Source organism: Gadus morhua, chromosome 12 (assembly GCF_902167405.1).
Source record: "Gadus morhua chromosome 12, gadMor3.0, whole genome shotgun sequence".
Lineage (NCBI taxonomy): Eukaryota > Metazoa > Chordata > Actinopteri > Gadiformes > Gadidae > Gadus > Gadus morhua.
In genome coordinates, this window is record NC_044059.1 from 149,251 (window position 1) to 169,233 (window position 19,983).

The following is a 19,983-nucleotide window of genomic DNA, read 5'->3' on the forward strand; positions in this document are numbered from 1 at the left end:
CTGTCTGATTGGTTTACAGATATGCTTCCTACTATCTGATTAGCTAATGAATATTTTCCCGGTCTAGGGAAAGTAGGGGCGTGGTCTGGAAGTCAGTTGACAAAGTTTTCCATCATGGCGACCTCAGAAAGTCAACTAGTCCTAAATGAACTACTTACAGAATCACAACTAGTTACAGAGGAACAACTAGCTGTGGACCAGCCAGGGTTTAACGAGCAGCAGTATTCGGTGTTGGTGGTGATTGGGGCGACTGGAGGAGCCGACCTGGTGTCAGAGATAGAGAGGGGTGAGTTAAACTAACCTAGAGGGGGGAGTTCCTGTTCAAACGAACCTATAGCGGATTGAGTTACTGTTGAAACTAACCTAGAGAGGGCTGAGTTACTGTTTAAACTAACCTAGCGAGGGGTGAGATACTGTTAAACTACTAGAGGTTAGATTTTGTATGTTAATTATAGAGTTAGATGTTAGGGATAGGGTTAGGTGATGGGATTAGATGTTAGGGATAGGGTTGGTGGTTCGATTTTAGGGTAAGATGATGGGATAGGGTTCGATTTTAGGAATAGGGTTAGATGTAAGAGATAAGGTTAGATGTCAGGGATAGGGCTGGATGTTAGGGATAGGGTTAGATGATATGGATAGATGTTACTTATAGGGTTCGATTTTAGGGATAGGGTTAGATCATGGGGATAGGGTTAGATGTTAGGGTTAGATGATTGGGAAAGGGGTTAGATGTTAGGGATAGGATGAGATGTTAGGGGTAGAGTTAAATGTTGGGGTTAGATGTTAGGGTTAGGGGTAGATGTCAGGGATAGGGTTAGATGTTAGGGATAGGGTTAGATGTTTGGGATGTGGTTGGATGATGGGGATAGGGTTAGATGATTGGGATACATTAAGAGGTTAGCTGTTGGGTGTAGAACATATGCATGTAGTGGTCAGTAGAGGTAAGCCTGGTACAATACTTCCTCCTAGTCTGCTTTGAGAAAGAGGAAGTGGACCATGTGACCTGATGCGTCAGTCTTTGATTGGTTGTTCAGGGATCCGTTCGTGGGACGTGGACCGCGGTCGCTGTAACCTGGACCAGCAGCTGAAGCAATTTGTGTCCCGACACTCGGCCTTCTACACCAAGGAGGTCCCAGGTAACCCTGAATCACCTCTATCTATCTATCTATCTATCTATCTATCTATCTATCTATCTACCCATCCAACCATCCACCCATCCATCCACCCACCCACCCATCCATCCATCCATCCATCCATCCATCCATCCATCCATCCATCCATCCATCCATCCATCCATCCATCCATCCATCCATCCATCCATCTATCTATCTAATTCACATGGGTTTGTAGTGGCTTGAGTTGGATGGGGGTAAACTGTATACTATTTAGTAATGGAATAGAATCCAACTATACAGAGACGTGGTAAAATAACAATCCACTGCAGGCACAAATTAGACTAGCGTTGTCAGGTGTTAGCATGGTCAGGAGGCTAGCATGAGGCTAGCATGGTAAAGTGGTCAGCAGGGGGCTAGCATGGTCAGGCGGCTAATACAAGGCTAGCTTGGTCAGGAGGGCAGCAGGATGTCATCAGGGGGAGGTGGCTAGCATGTGCCTAGCATGGTCAGGGGGAAAGGAATGGTCAGGGGGCTAGCTAGCATGGTCAGGGGGCTAGCTAGCATGGTCAGGGGGCTAGCTAGCATGGTCAGGGGAATAGCTAGCATGGTCAGGGGAATAGCTAGCATGGTCAGGGGGCTAGCTAGCATGGTCAGGGGGCTAGCTAGCATGGTCAGGGGGCTAGAATGAGGTGCTTGTTTTTGATGGTCGTGGTTGTTAAAGCACTCACATGATGAGTGAAGACGAGTATATTTTTTCTATCACTGAAAGAACATCAGCTGAGCATCATGAAACGAGCCGACAAAGACTCTTCTATCTGCTGAAGAGACATGAGACTCAGCTAGTCTCCAGACTCTTCTCTCCAGCGCACAGAGATCAGGGTCCTGCCCAGAGAGAGAACCTGTTTAAACTGGATAACTCACCCAGAATCACTGGAGGAGCAAACTCACACTGAAGACATAGTCCGACTTTTGGGAAAGGTTACTTTACTTTCCGAGCACCCATTGCCAACTATTTACAGTGTCCACCTATATTTGGAGCTGATTGTCATGTGACCCTCTAGAGGAGCTGTTTGTCATGTGACCCTCTAGAAGAGCTGTTATCATGTGACCCTCTGGAGGAGCTGTTGTCATGTGACCCTCTAGAGGAGCTGTTATCATGTGCCCCTTTAGAGGAGCTGTTGTCATGTGACCCTTTAGAGGAGCTGTTGTCAGGTGACCCTCTAGAGGAGCTGCTGTCATGTGACCCTCTAGAGGAGCTGCTGTCATGTGACCCTCTAGAGGAGCTGTTGTCAGGTGACCCTCTAGAGGAGCTGCTGTCATGTGACCCTCTAGAGGAGCTGTTGTCATGTGACCCTTTAGAGGAGCTGTTGTCAGGTGACCCTCTAGAGGAGCTGTTGTCAGGTGACCCTCTAGAGAAGCTGCTGTCATGTGACCCTCTAGAGGAGCTGCTGTCGTGTGACCCTCTAGAGGAGCTGCTGTCATGTGACCCTCTAGAGGAGCTGTTATCATGTGACCCTCTAGAGGAGCTGCTGTCATGTGACCCTCTAGAGGAGCTGCTGTCATGTGACCCTCTAGAGGAGCTGTTTAAAGAGATAGTATGTATAGCAGTGTTTACCCCAGCAATGTATGGGCGGCCACCTTAACAACAATAGGGCCCCGCCATTACTACCAATGTATAAAAAAAAAAAAAATATATATATATATATATAAAATAATAATTATTTATAATTATTCTTTTTTAATTATTATGCATTAACAAAGTACACAACTCTTGTAGGAAAAGAAAACATACTTCCATCAAGCACAAAAAATAAAGATAAATAATGCATCGTAATACTGTTCAAGACAATAGTGGTGCCATAGAGCTTTTTGAATGGAATTTAAACGGTGGCACCAGGAGGTTGTGTACTGAGAACTGAAACCCCCACGAAGACCGCAGGGCCATGAGACATAGATACAGTCTTTATAGATATAGCTGTATTGTGTATAGATACAGTCTTTATAGATATAGCTGTATTGTGTATAGATACAGTCTTTATAGATGTAGCTGTAGTGTGTATAGACACAGTATTTATTTATAGATGTAGCTGTATTGTGTATAGATCTAGTCATACTAGATATAGCTGTATAGATATAGTATAGATATAGCTGTATTGTGCTTAGATACAGTCTTTATAGATATAACTGTATTGTGTATAGATAGTCTTTATAGATGTAGCTGTGTTGTTTATAGATATAGCTGTATAGATATAGTCTTTATAGATATAACTGTATTGTGTATAGATACAGTCTTTATAGATATATCTGTATTGTGTATAGATAGTCTTTATAGATGTACCTGTGTTGTGTATAGATCTAGTCATACTAGATATAGCTGTATAGATATAGTCTTTATAGATATAGCTGTATTGTGTATAGATCTAGTCATACTAGACACAGTGGGGTTGGCGCCCCTCTACACTGTCTGGGATGGTCGTGTCCTGTGGTATAGAAGGAGTTGAACTTATTATACCAACGAAGGAGAAAGCCTCGAGTGTAACCATAGCAACCGTCCACAGGCCAAAGAACGCTGCTGCACTCGGGGGATGTTCTGCACTGTAGGGTGGTGCTGAACCCCGCCTACCAGCTGGTCTGCTCCCAGGTAACTACACTAACTAACTCCTAACTAACTAAATCCTACAAACTAACTCCTACTAACTAACCCCTTCTTACTAACTAACTCATACTAAGTAACTCCTAACCTACCAGCTTGTCTGCTCCCAGGTAACCTACACTAACTAACTCCTACTAACTAGCCCCTTCTAACTAACTAACTCCTACTAAGTAACTCCTAACCTACCAGCTGGTCTGCTCCCAAGTAACCTACACTAACTAACTCCTACTAACCCCTTCTAACTAACTAAATCCTACTAACTAACCCCTTCTAACTAACTAACTCCTACTAACTAACTCCTAACCTACCAGCTGGTCTGCTCCCAAGTTACTACACTAACTAACTCCTACTAACTAACTAACTCCTACTGAGTAACTCCTAACCTACCAGCTGGTCTGCTCCCAGGTAACCTACACTAACTAACTCCTACTAACTAGCCCCTTCTAACTAACTAACTAACTCCTACTAAGTAACTCCTAACCTACAAGCTGGTCTGCTCCCAGGTAACCTACACTAAATAACTCATACTAACCCCTTCTAACTAACTAACTCCTACTAACTAACCCCTTCTAACTCACTCCTACTAACTAACTCCTAACCTACCAGCTGGTCTGCTCCCAATTAAGTACACTAACTCCTACTAAGTAACTCCTAACCTACCAGCTGGTCTGCTCCCAATTAACTACACTAACTAACTAACTCCTACTAAGTAACTCCTAACCTACCAGCTGGTCTGCTCCCAGGTAACCTACACTAACTAACTCCTACTAACCCCTTCCAACTAACTAACTCCTACTAACTAACCCCTTCTTACTAACTAACTCCTAACCTACCAGCTGGTCTGCTCCCAGGTAACCTACACTAACTAACTCCTACTAACCCCTTCCAACTAACTAACTCCTACTAACTAACCCCTTACTAACTAACTCCTAACCTACCAGCTGGTCTGCTCCCAGGTAACCTACACTAACTAACTCCTACAAACCCCTTCTAACTAACTAACCCCTACTAAGTAACTCCTAACCTACCAGCTGGTCTGCTCCCAGGTACCAACCCCTACTAATTAACCCCTACTAACTTACTCCTACCCCTTACCCAGTCTTCTACCATCTTGCGATCCCTCTCTGTAGCGAGCTATAAGTAGGTCATCATAATTGGGAATCATGTTTATTATAGAAATATGATATAACACATAGAGATATGATATGACATATAGAGATATGATGGATCATGTTTATTATAGAGATATGATATAACAGAGATGATGGATATTGTTTATTATAGAGCTATAATATATCATGTAGAGATATGATGGATAATGTTTATTATAGAGCTATAATATAACATATAGAGATATGATGGATCATGTTTATTATAGCGATATGATATAACAGAGATATAATAGATAATGTTTATTATAGAGATATGATATAACAAAGATATGATAGATAATGTTTATTATAGAGATATGATATAACAAAGATATGATAGATAATGTTTATTATAGAGATATGATATAACAGAGATATGATGGATCATGTTTATTATAGAGATATGACATAACAGAGATATGATGGATCATGAGATATGATAGATCATGTTTATTATGTTGGTTCTCTCTGTAGGTCCGCAGCTTTGTGGCAGATGTTTCTCGTCACAAACTCCTGGTCCTGATTGGTCAGTGCTCCGAGGTGACGGGGGACATCGTCCTTCAGAAAGGCTGCTACTCTGCCAAGGACTTCATCCAGATGTTCACTGAGGAAGAGGTGAGGACATGTTAAGATGTTCACTGAGGAAGAGGTGAGGACATGTTAAGATGTTCACTGAGAAAGAGGTGAGGACATGTTAAGATGTTCACTGAGGAAGAGGTGAGGACATGTTAAGATGTTTACCTATGAGGAGGACGTTGAGATGTTTGTTCCTACTCCATCAGACAGCAGCTGCTCTAGGCTCAGCCGGCCCGTCGCTGAAGGCTCGCCTGACCCTGAGCTGTCCCAGCTCTGGGCTGTGGGGGGACCTGGAGCAGGAGACCCAGAAGCTGAGGGGTCTGGTGGACGTCCTGGTGAACCCCCCCTCCCTGCTGCCTGAGATGGAGGGTCTGAAGGAGTTCACCGAGTACCTCTCGGAGTCCCTGGAGCCCCACGAGCCCTTTGACCTGCTGGAGGCCCCCAGCACGGTGGGCTTCCTGAAGCTGTCGCGGCCCTGCTGCTACGTGTTCCCGGGGGGGCGGGGAGACTCCGCCTTCTTTGCCGTCAACGGCTTCAACGTGCTGGTTAACGGCGGCTCCGACCCACGGTCCTCGTTCTGGAAACTGGTCCGACACCTGGACAGGATCGACTCTGTCCTCCTCACACACGTCGGCGTCGACAACCTCCCAGGGTTCAACAGCCTCCTGCTGAGGAAGGCGGCGGAGGTGGAGCAGGACCAGTCGTCTGAGGACTGCGTGAAGAACAAGATCTCTCCTGAGATCGGGGTGGTTTTCTTTAACGCCCCAGACAGACTCAAGGGTTTGGAGGGAGAGTGTAAGGAGCTGCGGAGCTGTGACCAGGCCGCCCTCACCCTGCAGACCTTAGAGAAACTGTCCCTCCGCCCGCAGGCCCTCAGCCGCTCCCCGGGACCCGCCCTGGAACCCCTCATCCTGTTCCAGAAGATGGGGGTGGGGAGACTGGAGATGTACGCCCTCAATCCCGTCAAAGACAGTAAAGAACTGCAGGCCTTCATGCAGACGTGGCTCTGCAATGAACCTAGCATGAAGGACACGGATATTCCTCTGCCCTGTACTGTGTCCATTTGTGCCTTGCTCGTGTGGCATCCCTCCAGTGCAGACGAGAAGATCATCAGAGTCCTCTTCCCTGGCTGCACACCACAGTCCAAGATTCTACAGGGACTAGAAAAACTCAAACACCTCAGCTTCCTCAAGCAGCCGGTCAGCTACATGAGGGACCTGGAGGCGTCCAAAGGAGATAAACCACCAAGACATACGGACAGCCGGGAAAGCCTGAAGTCCCTGAACAAAGAGTCCAGGTCCAGCAATACCCTGCTCAAGGAAAAGACGTCAAGGGTGGATGTAAGGAAACATGAGGTAAAGACAAAGGCCAGGAGCGTAGGAGGAGGTGAACCTGCTCTTAAGGAAGGGAAGGACAAGGAAGACAAGTCAAAAACAGTAAGTGAAGCCAAAGGGAGACCTGAAACAGCAGAGATACTGTCTCTAAAGAAAAAGAACGTTGGCACCAAGAGAGAAGAAAATGGAGAGAAGAGAGAGGATCTAACCCTAGAGAAAGGGAAGGAACTGTTGAAGAAGGAACCAAAGAAAGATGTTAAAACAGACCCTAAAAAGGAGAACACAGTGAAGGAGCTGAATGCTGAGGAGAAAAAGATGGTTGTTTCAAAGCAGAAGGTATCTGCTTTGGATGTGAAGAAAACCGCAAGTGGATCATTAACAGGAAACACAGAATCGAAAAGAGCATTAGTTAAGAATGGAAGTCTAAAGAAAGATGGACCCCTTCCAAAAAAGGGAACAAAATCAAGCCCTTCAAACAAGAGTTTAGAGAATGGCCAGAAGACCCCGAGTCAAACACAAGACGCTGGTGGTGATGACAGGGCCCTATCCAAGGAGAAGACCCCGAGTCAAACACAAGACGCTGGTGGTGATGACAGGGCCCTATCCAAGGAGAAGACCCCGAGTCAATCACAAGACCCTGCCCTGCTGCCTCCAGCCAGGACCCCAAAAAGAGAGCGCAGTGTGAACTTTGACCTGACGCCAGTTGAGTTCAGGTCACCCCCGAAGGGGAATGGGCAGGGGGCAGGGAGCAGTGAGGAGTCGGCGGATTATGAATCCATTGTTGAGTCTGCAGGCCATACACCTTTTCCTAAATGCAAAACCGATGACGGACAAGACAGCTTTGACTTTGAAGAGATAAGCTCAGAGGAGCTCTGTTGGCCCAAAGACGCTCTGGCAGAAGAAGATAACGTCGATAATACGTCCAGAGCAGGAATCACTTTACCTCTTGGAACAGCTCAAATAGACCATGTAGCAGATGTGCTCCAGGAAGTTCCTCATGATGTAGATCTCTGTTTGGTATCCCCTTGTGAGTTCCAACACTCATGGACCGCAGAACCCAGCCAGCAGTGTCTGAGTACTGACCTGGTTGCTGTTGGACCGCTACCAGGCTGTGATGATGGGAACAACCGGTCGGACCACAAGCAGGAGACAGTCAGTGGCTCGCTGCCCTCAGACTCTGAGGACTCCAGCAGTCTCTTCGCTCTTCATCATGACCTGCTTAGTCTTGATGTATCTCCTGTTGTATTGGAGCCTTCTTCTCCTGACCCCCCCCCTGCCCCCGCTAAAGACCTCCCCCCATTGCCCAGGCAGCCAGGAGCTAGCATGGCTGATGCAGATGCTTCCTCCAGGAACCCTAAAAGCACCGCTGCTAAGACTAGGAAAACCCCAGGGCCTTCTCCCAGGGCAAGCTCTGGACAGGAGAAGCCCAAGGCAGGCAGTGGTTCTGGGGCATTGAAGAACCGGTCCAGCCTGGACAATCGGCCCACCAGCAGAAACTCTGGCTCTAGACCCGGCCCGGCAAAGCCTCCATCCCCTGGTGGGTATAACGGGTCACGGGTCACTATACCCTCAAGCTGTAGAACATATCCAGGTCATGTAGTTTACCACTTTACCTCCTGCTCCTGTAGTTTACACCACTTAACCTCCTGCTCCTGTAGTTTACACCACCCTTTCCCTCCTGCTCCTGTAGTTTACACCACCCTTTACATCTTGCTCCTGTAGTTTACACCACTTAACCACCTGCTCCGGTAGTTTACACCACTTTACCTCCTGCTCCTGTAGTTTACACCACCCTTCACCTTTGTCCCCCAGGCCTCGGGGCGCCGGTCGTCTACCTGGACATGGCCTACCTGCCGTCGGGCGCGGCGCGGGCCAGCGTGGACGTGGCGTTCTTCCAGCAGCTGCGCTCCTCGTGCTACATCATCAGCGGAGACGAGCCCCGGACGGAGCGGAGTCTGAGGGGGATACTGGACGCCCTGCTGGAGGGCAAGACCGCCTGGCCTCACATCCAGGTACCTGATCCAGCTGTGTATTAAGGACCTGGTCACCAAGGAGGTCCATATGTCTCCGTGGAAACTGTGGTTGGCAGTTCTTATCGCCGTTAGTTTCTATGGGTGTAGAGTTGATGTCATTGTGTGTCATTGTGTGAGCAGGTGACCCTGATCCCCACCTTCGACTCGCCCTCCATGCACCAGTGGTACCAGGAGACCCACGGACAGCAGGCCGCGCTGGGCCTCACCGTGCTGGGCTCCAACAGCACCGTGGCCATGCAGGACGACAGCTTCCCCGCCTGCAAGGTGGAGTTCTGATCACCGGACCCGGACCCTACACCGTGGCCCTAGACTCTACGCCGTGGCCCTAGACCCTACACCGTGGCCCTAGACCCTACACCGTGGCCCTGGACCCTACGCCGTGGCCCTAGACCCTACACCGTGGCCCTAGACCCTACACCGTGGCCCCTAGACCCTACGCCGTGGCCCTAGACCCTACACCGTGGCCCCTAGACCCTACACCGTGGCCCCTAGACCCTACACCGTGGCCCCTAGACCCTACACCGTGGCCCTAGACCCTACACCATGGCCCCTAGACCCTACACCGTGGCCCCTAGACCCTACACCGTGGCCCTAGACCCTACACCGTGCCCCCTAGACCCTACACCGTGGCCCTAGACCCTACACCGTGGCCCCTAGACCCTACACCATGGCCCCTAGACCCTACACCGTGGCCTCTAGACCCTACACCGTGGCCCCTAGACCCTACACCGTGGCCCTAGACCCTACACCGTGCCCCCTAGACCCTACACCGTGGCCCTAGACCCTACACCGTGGCCCCTAGACCCTACACCATGGCCCCTAGACCCTACACCGTGGCCCCTAGACCCTACACCGTGGCCCCTAGACCCTACACCATGGCCCTAGACCCTACACCGTGGCCCCTAGACCCTACACCGTGGCCCTAGACCCTACACCGTGGCCCTAGACCCTACACCGTGGCCCTAGACCCTGACCCTACACCGTGGCCCTAGACCCTGACCCTACACCGTGCCCCCTAGACCCTACACCGTGGCCCCTACACCGTGGCCCCTAGACCCTACACCGTGGCCCTAGACCCGGACCCCCAGTCCCTGACACCAGACCGGTTCCTGGACCCTGTCCTTAGACCTTGTTCCCTGTGACCCCTAACCCTGTTCAGAGACCCTTTCCCTGACCCTAGACACTAGACCCCGTCCCAGGTGGTCTGGAAGTCTTCTAAAGGAAATGATCTCATGTTGCCAATGGACAGCTCTCTGAGACTGTTTAGTACGAAGAACCATCCACAGAAAATTGTTCTTGCTATTATTGTTCTCAGTGTTATGTTATTAGTCACATTAATACTCGATCCAGACTGATGTTAACTGTTCAGCTTCCTTCATTCACTGCTGCTGTCCTCAAACAGCAGTCATTGCTTAATGATTAGCTATCCTCCATTAGAAGAGATAAAAACCAACTGTCCCTAGTTTGAGGAACCCTTGTAAAATGCTAATCTATAGTCCTAGCTCCGGCTAATAAACACCTAGCTCACATAATAACGTCTTAGCTCCAGCTATGACTTCCTAGCTTTAGCTAACAACCTCCTAGCCCTCCTAACCGACTAACTATAACTAATAACCCGCCTAGCTCAAGCTAATAATCACCTAGCTCAAGCTAATAATCACCTAGCTCAAGCTAATAACCATCTAGCTCAAGCTAATCACCATCTAGCTCAAGCTAATAACCACCTAGCTCAAGCTAATAACCGCCTAGCTCAAGCTAATAGCCACCTAGCTCAAGCAAATAACCGCCTAGCTCAAGCTAATCACCAGCTAGCTCCAGCTAATTAAGAACTGTATCACAAACCTGTGCTCATATCTGCTCCTGTGTCATTTCATGAAGTCTTTGCTGTTTTTCTTCCGTGATTCAATCCATTTCTAATGTTTTCATGTTCATGTTTTCAAGGTAGCATTGTGTTGTAACCCACTGTGGATGGTTTTATTTCTGTTTTAAGATGTAATATGTTCAGCCTTCCTAATGATCCAATTCATAGCTTCAGTCCAGATGTAGATGATGGCTGCTGGGAGGTTGAGAGGTTTGGTGTGTTTTCAGTATTAATAATTCATTATTTTAAACTGAAATCTATTCCTATGTTCAGAGAGTTAGCCTCTCCACCAGGTGGCGACGTGGTACACCACTGCTTTAGAAGATGCTATTTAAAGACAATTGAATAAAGTGTATTTTCACACAATCCTATTTAATTTAGTTTTGCTTTATTTGAGTAGAGTCGTATTAGAGGTGGTTAACAGGACTCGTACGTTTTTAAAGTAAAACATTCAGATATCATTCTGTATTGAAACACTAATTTAAATTAAATTTCCTTTCAAAATAAATGAATACATTTAATGAAGTTTGTTGTCTTATATGATTTTTGTGGGACTGGTCTGGTCAGAGGCAGTGGGACTGGTCTGGTCAGAGGCAGTGGGACTGGTCTGGTCAGAGGCAGTGGGACTGGTCTGGTCAGAGGCAGTGGGACTGGTCTGGTCAGAGGCATTGGGAGCTTGCTGGTCCGGCAGGGAGTAGAACTGGCCGGCTTCCCATTGCAGGGCCTTGAGGTTCTGGTGCCTGAAGACGCGAGTGGCCTTCACCACCTGGAGCAGAACATCAGGAGCAGATCATCAGAGGCCTTGCTCAAGGGCACTTCATCCGTGGATGAGGACGTAGGAGAGTGCTGCACAACTACTCCCCACATCCACACCTACCGGTCGGGATTCGAGCCTTCCAACCTCCAGTTACCGCTCCAACTCAACCAGTAGGCCTCGGACGCCCCATCAACCAGTAGGCCTCGGACGCCCCCATCAACCAGTAGGCCTCGGACGCCCCATCAACCAGTAGGCCTCGGACGCCCCATCAACCAGTAGGCCACGGACGCCCCATCAACCAGTAGGCCACGGACGCCCCATCAACCAGTAGGCCTCGGACGCCCCCATCAACCAGTAGGCCACGGACGCCCCATCAACCAGTAGGCCACGGACGCCCCATCAACCAGTAGGCCACGGACGCCCCATCAACCAGTAGGCCACGGACGCCCCCATCAACCAGTAGGCCTCGGACGCCCCATCAACCAGTAGGCCACGGACGCCCCCATCAACCAGTAGGCCTCGGACGCCCCCATCAACCAGTAGGCCACGGACGCCCCATCAACCAGTAGGCCTCGGACGCCCCCATCAACCAGTAGGCCACGGACGCCCCATCAACCAGTAGGCCTCGGACGCCCCATCAACCAGTAGGCCACGGACGCCCCATCAACCAGTAGGCCACGGACGCCCCATCAACCAGTAGGCCACGGACGCCCCCATCAACCAGTAGGCCACGGACGCCCCATCAACCAGTAGGCCACGGACGCCCCCATCAACCAGTAGGCCTCGGACGCCCCATCAACCAGTAGGCCTCGGACGCCCCATCAACCAGTAGGCCACGGACGCCCCATCAACCAGTAGGCCACGGACGCCCCATCAACCAGTAGGCCACGGACGCCCCCATCAACCAGTAGGCCTCGGACGCCCCCATCAACCAGTAGGCCTCGGACGCCCCATCAACCAGTAGGCCACGGACGCCCCCATCAACCAGTAGGCCACGGACGCCCCATCAACCAGTAGGCCACGGACGCCCCATCAACCAGTAGGCCACGGACGCCCCATCAACCAGTAGGCCACGGACGCCCCCATCAACCAGTAGGCCACGGACGCCCCTCGGACGCCCCATCAACCAGTAGGCCACGGACGCCCCCATCAACCAGTAGGCCACGGACGCCCCATCAACCAGTAGGCCACGGACGCCCCTCGGACGCCCCATCAACCAGTAGGCCACGGACTCCCCCATCAACCAGTAGGCCACGGACGCCCCATCAACCAGTAGGCCTCGGACGCCCCATCAACCAGTAGGCCTCGGACGCCCCATCAACCAGTAGGCCTCGGACGCCCCCATCAACCAGTAGGCCACGGACGCCCCATCAACCAGTAGGCCTCGGACGCCCCATCAACCAGTAGGCCTCGGACGCCCCCATCAACCAGTAGGCCTCGGACGCCCCATCAACCAGTAGGCCACGCACCAGTAGATAAAACATATATGTATTCAAGGTAATGCTCGCCCTTTTCTTTATGAGATGTAGGCAACTATCATAAGTGCAGGTCACTGTCCAGCTCTATAGAACTTGACTCCCTTTGTTCGACAGCAATGTCAAATAATCATGTCCAACATCCTAACTGGATCTGAAAGCATGATTATAGACCATAAACCCTAATCCATACCATGGTCTGATCCAACTTCAGGGCTTAGTTTGAGGAGCTTAGTCTGTATGGAGACCTTATTCTGTATGTAGGGCTTAGTCCTGAATTACCTGGTTGTTGATGTGATCAATGGGAAGGATCCCTGCATACTGAAGAGAGACGGGAGAGAGACAAGATAAGAGACAACACCTTATGAACTACGCTAAAGTATCCACACAATGCGCTCTAGGACCTGTAGACTGTGCTCTCGAACTAGGTCTAGCCTTTAGACTACACTCTAGAACCCGGTCTAGCCTACGCTCTAGAACCCGGTCTAGCCTTTAGCCTACGCTCTAGAACCCGGTCTAGCCTTTAGACTGCGCTCTCGAAATAGGTCTAGCTTTTGGACTATACTCTAGAATCTGATTTAGCCTTTAGACTACACTCTAGAACCCGGTCTAGACTACGCTCTAGAACCCGGTCTAGCCTGTAGACTGCGCTCTAGAACCCGTTCTAGCCTTTACTACCTCCTACATGAGCTCCTCCATTGAGGAGTTCCTCAGATCAACATGGAGGTCCTCAGATCAACATGGAGGTCCTCAGATCAACATGGAGGTCCTCAGATCAACATGGAGGTCCTCAGATCAACATGGAGGTCCTCAGATCAGCATGGAGGTCCTCAGATCAACGCTTTCTGTTTCTTACCGAGCTCTCCTGCAGTCTGGGTTTAACGTGACTCTGGAGCGGGGGGCCGTTGGAGGCTCGGGTGGTGGTGCTGGAGTGTAGGGTGGGGTGTAGGGTGTTTGGGTGTAGGGTGGGGTGTAGGGTGTTGGGGTGTAGGGTGGTGGGGTGTAGGGTGGGGGTGTGGTGTAGGGTGGGGTGCAGGGTGGTGGGGTGTAGGGTGGTGCTGGGTTGCAGGGTGGTGGGGTGTAGGGTGGGGGTGGGTAGTAGGGTGGTGGTGGGGTGTAGGGTGGGGGTGGGGTGTAGGGTGGGGTGCAGGGTTGTGTGGTGTAGGGTGGGGGTGGTGGGGTGCAGGGTTGTGGGGGTGGTGGGGTGCAGGGTGGGGTGTAGGGTGGGGGTGGGGTGCAGGGTGGGGGTGGTGGGGTGCAGGGTTGTGGGGTGTAGGGTGGGGTGTAGGGTGGGGGTGGTGGGGTGTAGGGTGGGGGTGGGTAGTAGGGTGGGGGTGGGGTGTAGGGTGGGGTGTAGGGTGGGGTGTAGGGTGGGGGTAGGTAGTAGGGTGGGGGTGGGGTGTAGGGTGGGGTGTAGGGTGGGGGTGGTGGGGTGTAGGGTGGGGGTGGTGGGGTGTAGGGTGGGGGTGGGTAGTAGGGTGGGGGTGGGGTGTAGGGTGGGGTGTAGGGTGGGGTGTAGGGTGGGGGTGGTGGGGTGTAGGGTGGGGGTGGTGGGGTGTAGGGTGGGGGTGGTGGGGTGTAGGGTGGGGGTGGGGTGTAGGGTGGGGTGTAGGGTGGGGGTGGTGGGGTGCAGGGTGGGGGTGGTGGGGTGCAGGGTGGGCCTCCAGGGAGACGGGAGGAGGAGGGTGGAGAAGCAGAAGGAGGGTTGATCTGAAAAGAAGAAAACCTTCAGTGATTCAGAGGTTAGAGGTCAGAGGTAAGAGGTCAGAGGTTTCTGTCTCTGCCTGCTCTGCTCTGTGTGCCAGGTGAACTCTGACCCTGGGTTAGGTGAACTCTGACCCTGGGTTAGGTGAACCCTGACCCTGGGTTAGGTGAACTCTGACCCTGGGTTAGGTGAACTCTGACCCTGTGCCAGGTGAACTCTGACCCTGGGTTAGGTGAACTCTGACCCTGTGCCAGGTGAACTCTGACCCTGGGTTAGGCGCCTGACCCTGGGTTAGGTGAACCCTGACCCTGGGTTAGGTGACTCTGACCCTGGGTTAGGTGAACTCTGTCCCTGTGCTAGGTGAACTCTGACCCTGGGTTAGGTGAACTCTGACCCTGGGTTAGGTGACCCTGCTGAAGAACCCTTTACTTTGGGCCGCCCTCTCCATTCGCTGGACGTTAATCATTCCCCGGAGGAGGCCTTCGCCCTCCCGTGATCTTTGGACTGATTCGATTGTTATTCATTGTTCGTGGTCGGTTGAAGTCTGGTCTGGTTAAAGATTAAAAACATGAATCCAAACTCCAACCTGGTGTTGAGCGTTTGGCGGTGGGTCCAGATTCCAGAGGGGCTGAGGGTCCCGATTCCAGGGGGGCTGAGGGTCCTGGTTCCAGGGGGGCTGAGGGTCCTGGTTCCAGGGGGGGTGAGGGTCCGGTTCCCCTCTGCTGCCGGAGCTCCTCCTCTCGCCTCAGGTCCTCCTCGATGTCCCTCTTGACGCGGCCCGGGACGCCAGCCCCCCCCACGCCCCGCCCCTCCCTCCAGCCACGAGGACCTGCTCGCCCAGCTGCCCCTGCTGTGACGCTGCTCCTGGTGCCTCCGTCAGCCTCCGTCACCGGAGCCAGAGGGTCAAGGCGGGCGGGGGGCAGGACCTGACGGTGGGCCCAGGAGTTGTGGTGGTCGGCAGCGCTCCAGGGGCCCAGCTGGGGGTCTTCAGTGTGTCTCTGAGGACAGCAGGAGGAGGGTGACCCTGGGGCCAACTCCCTCTCTCCTCCTCTGTCTCTGCTGCTTTCCTCTAAAGGCCTCCCTCTCTCAGACCCTCTCAGGCTGGCCTCCAGCTGGGAGGGAGCCTGCTGACCTTCCTGGGGATAAGGGTCGAGGTTAGGGTTAGGGGAGGGGTTAGGGTAGGGGTTAGGGTCGAGGTTAGGGTTAGGGTCGAGGTTAGGGTAGGGGTTAGGGTCGAGGTTAGGGTTAGGGTAGGAGTTGGGGTCGAGGTTAGGGTTAAGGTAGGAGTTAGGGTCGAGGTTAGGCTTAGGGTAGGGGTTAGGGGAGGGTTTAGGGTTAGGGTAGGGGCTGGGGTCGAGGTTAGGCTTAGGGTAGGGGTTAGGTTCGAGGTAAGGCTTAGGGTAGGGGTTAGGGTCAAGGTTAGGCTTAGAGGAGGGTTTAGGGTCGAGTTTAGGGTTAGGGTCGAGGTTAGGCTTAAGGTAGGGGTTAGGGTCGAGGTTAGGGTTAGGGTAGGGGTTAGGGTCGAGGTTAGGCTTAGGGTAGGGGTTAGGGTCGAGGTTAGGGTTAGGGTCGAGGTTAGGCTTAGGGTAGGGGTTAGGGTAGGGGTTAGGGTCGAGGTCAGGGTTAGGGTTGAGGTAAGGGTAGGGGCTAGGGTCGAGGTCAGAGTTAGGGTAGGGGTTATCTTGCAGTGAACTCCTTCCCTGCTGGATCTCTCGCTGGGTCAGGAAGCGGACTTGGTTCCTCTCCTTACCTTTCAGCCCAGAAGGGCTGAGCTGGGAAAATAAAGACTTGGACTTGATCTCAACCATCTCCGCCCTAATGGGCTTCAGTCCCCGCGCACGCCGCAGCGTCTCCTCTCGCTGCTGAGCCTCACGCATCTCTCTCTCGATCGGCGTCTCCGGAGAGAGCCCCCCCGGCCCTGTTCTGTCCTCGGGGCAGACAGGGGAGGGGCGGCCATCGCTGAAGCGGGCAGAGGCGGGTGGCCGGGCCAGCCCCAGGGTGGAGGAACGGTCTCTCTGGGTAGGGACGTGGTCTGGTACATCCTGCTTATGCAAGGATGCTGCCGTACTTTCCTGGTGCAGGGGCCTCGACGGAGGCTTGGAGGGAGGCTGGTCTGGAGGCAGAGCTGCGTTCTGAGGAGACCTCGGCACATTCAGCCGGTCGCGCTCCAGCTTCTGGAACTGCTGTCTGGCGGTGCTGAAGTCGATCTGCCCGCTGTCGACGCTCCCAGACGTGTCTGTGGTACCTCCTTCTGGGCTCAAGGTGCGGGACTCAACGCGGAGACTAGAACCTCCCTGCCGCTTGGCCGGGGAGCGGGTCGGTTCCCCCCCTCTCCCAGAGTGGCCCCGGGCTCCCAGCGTCAGGCTGCTCTTCGGGGCTTGGGTGCGGATGATCTCACGACGCAGTTCTTGTTGCTCTTCTTCCTGAGCTGCAGGTCCGTGCTGCTCGGTGCGGTACCGCTCCTCCTCCTCCTGGAACAGGCGTCCCGGCCTCCGGTGGCTCTGGTAGGTCTGCAGCCTGAAGCCCTCCCCCTCCCTCAGGGTGTTCAGCTGCAGCCGTCTCCGTGGAGAGAGCATCCACGCCTCGTTCAGCCCCGCCTCCAGACTCCCAGAGTCGACAAAACTGTAGAAACCGCAGGGGGAGCCGGCGCTGCTGTTGGGACTACTGGGACTACTGGGACTGCTGGGACTGGGACGACTGGGACTACTGGGAATACTGGGACTACTGGGAATACTGGGACGACTGGGACTGCTGGGACCGCTGGGACAGCTGGTGAGAGGGACATCTCCATCGGGGTCTTCACATTGTGACAACGTCACTAGTCGGGCCGGTACCAGAGCCCCCCCTGACCCCTGGGGGCCAGGGGGGCAGAGCGGGGGGACCGGGGGACCCAGCAGGGTGCGGAGGTCAGAGGGGTCCAGGCGGAGAGTCAGAGACTGCAGCACCCACTTCCTGGGACTGCTGTCCATGGAGGACCTCTCCTCACCACGGCTCATACTCTGAAACCAGGATGGAGTGTAGAGTAGAGCATAGAGCGCAGAGCATAGAGCATGGAGCGCAGAGAAGTAGAGCGCAGAGAAGTAGAGCGCATAGAGAGCAGAGCATAGAGCCCAGAGCGCAGAGAAGTAGAGCGCAGAGAAGTAGAGCGCAGAGAAGTAGAGCGCATAGAAGTAGAGCGCATAGAGCCCAGAGCGCAGAGAAGTAGAGCGCAGAGAAGTAGAGCGCAGAGAAGTAGAGTGCATAGAGCCCAGAGCGCAGAGAAGTAGAGCGCAGAGAAGTAGAGCGCATAGAGCCCAGAGCGCAGAGAAGTAGAGCGCATAGAGCACAGAGCGCAGAGAAGTAGAGCGCATAGAGCCCAGAGCGCAGAGAAGTAGAGCGCATAGAGCCCAGAGCGCAGAGAAGTAGAGCGCAGAGAAGTAGAGCGCAGAGAAGTAGAGTGCATAGAGCACAGAGCGCAGAGAAGTAGAGCGCATAGAGCACAGAGCGCAGAGAAGTAGAGTGCATAGAGCGCAAAGAAGTAGAGCGCAGAGAAGTAGAGCGCAGAGAAGTAGAGCGCATAGAGCCCAGAGCGCAGAGAAGTAGAGCGCAGAGAAGTAGAGCGCATAGAGCCCAGAGCGCAGAGAAGTAGAGCGCAGAGAAGTAGAGTGCATAGAAGTAGAGCACAGAGAGCGCAGAGAAGTAGAGCGCATAGAGCACAGAGCGCAGAGAAGTAGGGCGCATAGTAGTAGAGCGCAGAGAAGTAGAGTGAATAGAAGTAGAGCACAGAGAGCGCAGAGAGCGCAGAGAAGTAGAGCGCATAGAGCACAGAGCGCATAGAAGTAGAGCGCAGAGAAGTAGAGCGCATAGAGCGCAGAGAAGTACAGCATAGAGCGCAGAAAAGTAGAGCACATAGAGCACATAGCGCAGAGAAGTAGAGCGCAGAGAGCACAGAGCGGATAGAAGTAGAGCGCAGAGAAGTAGAGCACATAGAGCACAGAGAAGAAGAGCACATAGAGCGCAGAGAAGTAGAGCGCATAGAAGTAGAGTGCATAGAGCACAGAGAAGAAGAGCACATAGAGCGCAGAGAAGTAGAGCGCATAGAAGTAGAGCGCATAGAGCACAGAGAAGTAGAGCACATAGAAGTAGAGCGCATAGAACACAGAGCGCAGAAAAGTAGAGTGCATAGAGCACATAGCGCAGAGAAGTAGAGCGCAGAGACCACAGAGCGGATAGAAGTAGAGCGCAGAGAAGTAGAGCGCAGAGAAGTAGAGCGCATAGAAGTAGAGCGCATAGGGCACAGAGAAGTAGAGCACAGAGAAGTAGAGCACATAGAACACAGAGCGCAGAGAAGTAGAGCGCATAGAAGTAGAGCATATAGAGCACAGAGCGCAGATAAGTAGAGCGCATAGAAGTAGAGCGCATAGAGCACAGAGCGCAGAGAAGTAGAGCAAATACAGCGCAGAGAAGTAGAGCGCATAGAGCACAAAGCGGATGGAAGTAGAGCGCATAGAGCGCATAGAAGTAGAGCGCATAGGAGTAGAGCGCATAGAAGTATAGAGCATAGAAGTAGAGCGCATAGAGCACAGAGCTCAGATAAGTAGAGGGCATAGAAGTAGAGCGCATAGAGCACAGAGCTCAGAGAAGTAGAGCGCATAGAAGCAGAGCGCATATAGCATAGAGCGCAGAGAAGTAGAGCACATAAAGAATAGAGCGCATAGAGCATAGAGCGCAGAGAAGTAGAGCGCATAGAGCACAGAGCGCATAGAAGTAGAGCGCATAGAAGTAGAGCGTATTACAGAGTACAGGGTATTATAGATGATAGAATATAGTTATCGATTTTAGATTTTAGATTATAGATAGGGTTAGCCTATCTGTAGCTCATGACAGCAGACCCAGATCAGTTACAGCGGAGATAAGGGGGTCACTGAGAGTCCGACAGATTATCTAACCCGGAGGGGTGGTTACTATGGAAACTGTCCATCCCATCATGATTCAGCACTTAAGAAGTTGATCAGCTGGATTCAGTCAGACTTTATGAGATAAAGACAAGACTCTGAGCTGCTGTAAAGGACACTCTAAAACCTGTGTGTGTGTGCGTGTGTGTGTGTGTGTCTGTTGGTGTGTGTTTGTGTGTCTGTTAGTGTGTGTGTGTGTGTGTGTGTGCGTGTGTGTGTTTCTGTTGGTGTGTGTGTATGTGCCTGTTGGTGTGTTTGTGTGTCTGTTGGTGTGTGTGTGTGTGTGTGTGTGTGTGTGTGTGTGTGTGTGTGTGTGTGTGTGTGTGTGTGTGTGTGTGTGTGTGTGTGTGTGTGTGTGTGTGTGTGTGTGTGCATCCCTCTGATAACAA

At 52.3% G+C, this 19,983-nt stretch overlaps 2 protein-coding genes across 4 annotated transcripts; one reads left to right on the forward strand and one right to left on the reverse strand.

Moving 5' to 3' along the window:
* The first annotated feature begins 71 nt into the window (after positions 1-71).
* map1sa (microtubule-associated protein 1Sa) lies at positions 72-11,248 on the forward strand. Of its 3 annotated transcripts, XM_030373325.1 has the most exons (8): positions 72-286; positions 1,035-1,136; positions 3,674-3,756; positions 5,394-5,534; positions 5,702-7,355; positions 7,413-8,366; positions 8,642-8,841; positions 8,983-11,248. In XM_030373325.1, exons 1-8 carry the CDS (start codon positions 115-117, stop codon positions 9,136-9,138), a joined length of 3,462 nt encoding a protein of 1,153 aa, XP_030229185.1. In that variant the 5' UTR covers positions 72-114; the 3' UTR covers positions 9,139-11,248. The 3 variants fall into 3 exon arrangements, with proteins under 3 accessions (XP_030229185.1, XP_030229184.1, XP_030229186.1); XM_030373324.1 differs by having other exon boundaries at positions 73-286; positions 5,702-8,366; XM_030373326.1 differs by lacking the exon at positions 72-286 and adding an exon at positions 319-941 and having other exon boundaries at positions 5,702-8,366.
* Positions 11,095-19,823, reverse strand: misp (mitotic spindle positioning). Its single transcript, XM_030372846.1, has 5 exons — positions 15,247-19,823; positions 14,520-14,665; positions 13,812-14,039; positions 13,238-13,276; positions 11,095-11,489 (listed from the first exon to the last, which is right to left on the reverse strand). Exons 1-5 carry the CDS (start codon positions 19,214-19,216, stop codon positions 11,259-11,261), a joined length of 4,614 nt encoding a protein of 1,537 aa, XP_030228706.1. The 5' UTR covers positions 19,217-19,823; the 3' UTR covers positions 11,095-11,258.
* Between the last annotated feature and the right edge of the window lie 160 nt (positions 19,824-19,983).